This window comes from Alexandromys fortis, unplaced genomic scaffold, assembly GCF_014885135.2.
Source record: "Alexandromys fortis isolate MF-2015 unplaced genomic scaffold, M_Fortis_MF-2015_v1.1 scaffold_287, whole genome shotgun sequence".
Classification (NCBI taxonomy): Eukaryota; Metazoa; Chordata; class Mammalia; order Rodentia; family Cricetidae; genus Alexandromys; species Alexandromys fortis.
The window spans coordinates 430,277-433,664 of record NW_026068185.1 but is presented as its reverse complement, the minus strand read 5'-3'; the positions used below and the strand labels follow the sequence as shown (position 1 = coordinate 433,664).

Below are 3,388 nucleotides of genomic sequence, written 5' to 3'. Positions count from 1 at the left end.
ACAAAAAAAACAAAAAAAAAAAAAAAAAAAAAAAAAAAAGGTCAAAATAGCAATTGCTTAATTTTTTAACTTCAAAAGACCCTATCTCATCTCGGCATTGTGGTCCATGCCTTTAATTCCAGCAGAAGCAGAGGCAGGTGGAGTCTGTGCAGCTGAGGCCAGCTTGGTCTACAAAGCAAGTTCCAGGAGGCACAGAGAAACCAAGAAAAAAGACCTCATCTGTTTAAGGCTATACAGAAATCTGTAACAGGAAAATGCCAACAATGTCACATAACTAAATCAATGGAATTAGAAAACAGCCATGAAAAGACATGTTTCTTTTTCTTTTTGGTTTTTTGAGACAGGGTTTCTCAGTAGCTTTGGAGCCTGTCCTGCAACTAGCTCTTGTAGACCAGGTTGGCCTTGAACTCACAGAGATCGGCCTGCCTGAGCCTCCAGAGTGCTGGGATTAAAGGCGTGCGCCACCACCGCCTGGTTAAAAGACATATTTCTAACATTAAGTATTTGATAAACATAACCAATGGCATTCACTTTGCATTCCCACAACTATTGATTACAAAATTTCACATCATTCAAACCCAATTTTCCTGGACTTAGATGAACTAAAACTTCAGTTAATGAAAACCACTTATTTCCTCAATTAAAGCCCCAAACTAGCTTTACAAAGTTTCCCTGTCGATAGGAGAATGAAAGCGACACGACCTTTACATTACCCACACCAAGCAGCTACTAATTAGTATTAATTATTCTACAGAAACTAAATGAAGGAGCTTCCTTTAAATCCATCGCCCCCTCTGGGATTTCTTTCAATAACTATCTGTTGACTATTATGTGGGACGTGACAATATGCCCCAGCACATCCCAGAGGATTTATTCAGCAACTCTCAGCCTGTGCGTCGCGACCCTCGCCAGGTCGCCTATCAGATATTTGCATTATTATGAGGACCTGTATTAAAGGGTTGCAACATTAGGTAGGTTGGGGACCATCGATTTACATCTTACAGGAAATCTTAACAAGCTACAGAAACTGCATCACGAAAGGTGACATCTGTGTAAACTTTTCATTTAAGGTGCGGTGCCAAAAACAAGACATTAAGGGATTTACAAACTAAGTTGGGCCAGACAAGAACCAAGAACATGGGGAGGGCTCTGCGTTTAACATGCTATGAGGATCACTGCAGAAATAAGAGAACGGACTTGGACAAACGGTAGAGGAAATTGTTGGGAAAGCCAAGAAAAATGAAAAAGAATTGCTAAGCTTGGGCGGGAGATGAGATCCAGCACCTAAATAAAAGCCAGAAAATGGATAGTACCTAGACCTAAAGTTCTATATGGGGCCTAAAGATGATGGGGGAGTCTAAAAAGAAGGGTAATGGGTGAGTTTTGCTGCCCAGCCATCATAAGCCTGGGAAGCAAACCCGAGTTCTGCCGCTGCGACCCTGAACCGAGAAACCCTCGCGGGCAAAGGCTGGAATCAACGAAAGGTCCACTGGGTGCTGAGACCCAGGCGGCCTAGCAGCCCGCCGGAAGCTACCCAGCGCACGGCGGAGTTTCGGAGTACCCCACATCACTCGCCAACGCGGGGTTCAACACAGCTCACCTTGCAGCTTCAGGTTTCGCTGCCGCAGCTTGATGTTCCGCTTCTCGATCTTCTTGCGCAGGAGTTTCATCTGTAAGTGCGACATGTTTGCCGGGCCGCGCTAGCAGGCTGCACTGAGCAGTAGCTGCACGTGCGTAGTCGGAACTCGGAAGCGTGTCGCGGGACCCAGAGGACCGTGGGGCGGAAATGCTTCCGGGCGGAAACGGTTCCCTTTGGAGACCGAGTTCCTCGCAGCGCCCCCTGGGGACGTGGAGGACGCATTGTGAACATGTTCGCCTTAGGTGGCGCGAGGCAGGACAAAAGCAGTCTGAGCTTTTATGAATGAGACCTAACAAAACAGCTGAGTGGAAGACAGAATTCCTCGTCACTCAGATTCTGTTCCCTTCACTGCTAGAGTGGTTCCAGTATCCGGTCAGAACATTTTTTTTAAAATTATTTTTCAAGACAAATTTTCTCGGTGTAGCCCTGACTGACCTGGGTCTTGTAGACCAGGCTGGCCTCAGACTCACAGAGATCCGCCTGCTTCTGCTTCCCAAGCACAATTAAGTTTTCAAAACTTCTTGCTTGGTTGGCGGGCATGATAGTGCACGCCTTTAATCTCAGTACTAGGGAGATAGAGCAAGTGATCTCTGTGACTTAGAGACCAGCCTGGTTCACATGGCAGGGTCTAGGCCAGTCCCTCCCCCTAAAAACAAAAAAGAATCTTCTTGCTTAGGCCCTGTATTACACAAATGTCTTTTCTCATAACATAATTCAGGGCTTTCTAAAATATTTATTTATTTAGTGCTAGTTTTGTGGTAGTTGTATGATTAAACTCCATAGATTAAAAGACTGGATTTTTTTTTTTTTTTTTTTTTTTTTTTTAAGGAAGAAACCCAGTTATAGAACACACACTGACAGGGAAGTGCATGCACTACCTGAGAAAGATAGTTCAGAATGGACATTTGGGTGAAGTGTGTGTGTGTGTGTGTGTGTGTGTGTGTACTGTGCGTGTGCATGTGTTTGTGTGTGTGTGTGTCTGTCTGTCTGTCTGTGTGCTAGACTGGGAATGACATGCAGATGGAATCTTCAGTGTTGCAGGGCTGGGTATTGAACCCAGGACCTCGTAGGCAGCCACTATACCAACTGAGCTACCACCCAGCTGCTAAAGGTGTAGAAGTACTTTAGTTGGGGGTGGGGAGATGGCTCGGTTCAGTCTGGAAAGTGAGTGTCTCGAAAGCACAAAGACCTGAGTTCCATCTACTCCCTATAGAAAGAAAGTCAGTTGTAGTGCGCCTCAGTGGCCAGCATCCTGGTGAGACCGAGGCCCAGGAGAAATGACTTCAAAGTGGATAGTGCCTGAAAAGTGACATCTGTGATAGCAATTTTTGGTTGTCAACTTGGCCACATCTGGAATGAACTAGAATACAGAAACTGAGGGCATACCCGTGAGAGATGACTTTTGCTTGTTTTTTGCTGAATCCACTTCTAGTCCAGACCTTTGAGGTGGGAAGACCATGACTTTGATCCGGATCATGAGGCTGAAGACACACCTTTAATCTGGGCCACACCTTCTGCTTCACTTTTGCTCTTTGCCTGCTTGCCCTCACTTTGCTAGCACATCCATTCCTTCACTGGCTTTGGAGCCTACTTCTTTGGGATTCTGACATATACTGAAGACCAGCTGCGACATCCAGCCTGCAGACTGAGCAACTTCTGGAGTTTTGGATTTTCTGTTAACAGCCAGCCATTGCTGGATTAGCCTGTAAGCTGTTTCAATAGATCTCTCTGTATACATGAGTATATATA

At 45.4% G+C, this 3,388-nt stretch overlaps 1 protein-coding gene across 1 annotated transcript in view; it reads right to left on the bottom strand.

Moving 5' to 3' along the window:
* The window catches only part of Ddx18 (DEAD-box helicase 18), a 20,169-nt gene extending 18,484 nt beyond the window's left edge, over positions 1-1,685 (bottom strand). The window contains exon 1 of the mRNA XM_050129331.1: positions 1,601-1,685. Within this exon, the coding sequence (XP_049985288.1) occupies positions 1,601-1,685 (85 nt within the window). The remainder of the gene's footprint in view (positions 1-1,600) is intronic.
* Positions 1,686-3,388: the final 1,703 nt, after the last annotated feature.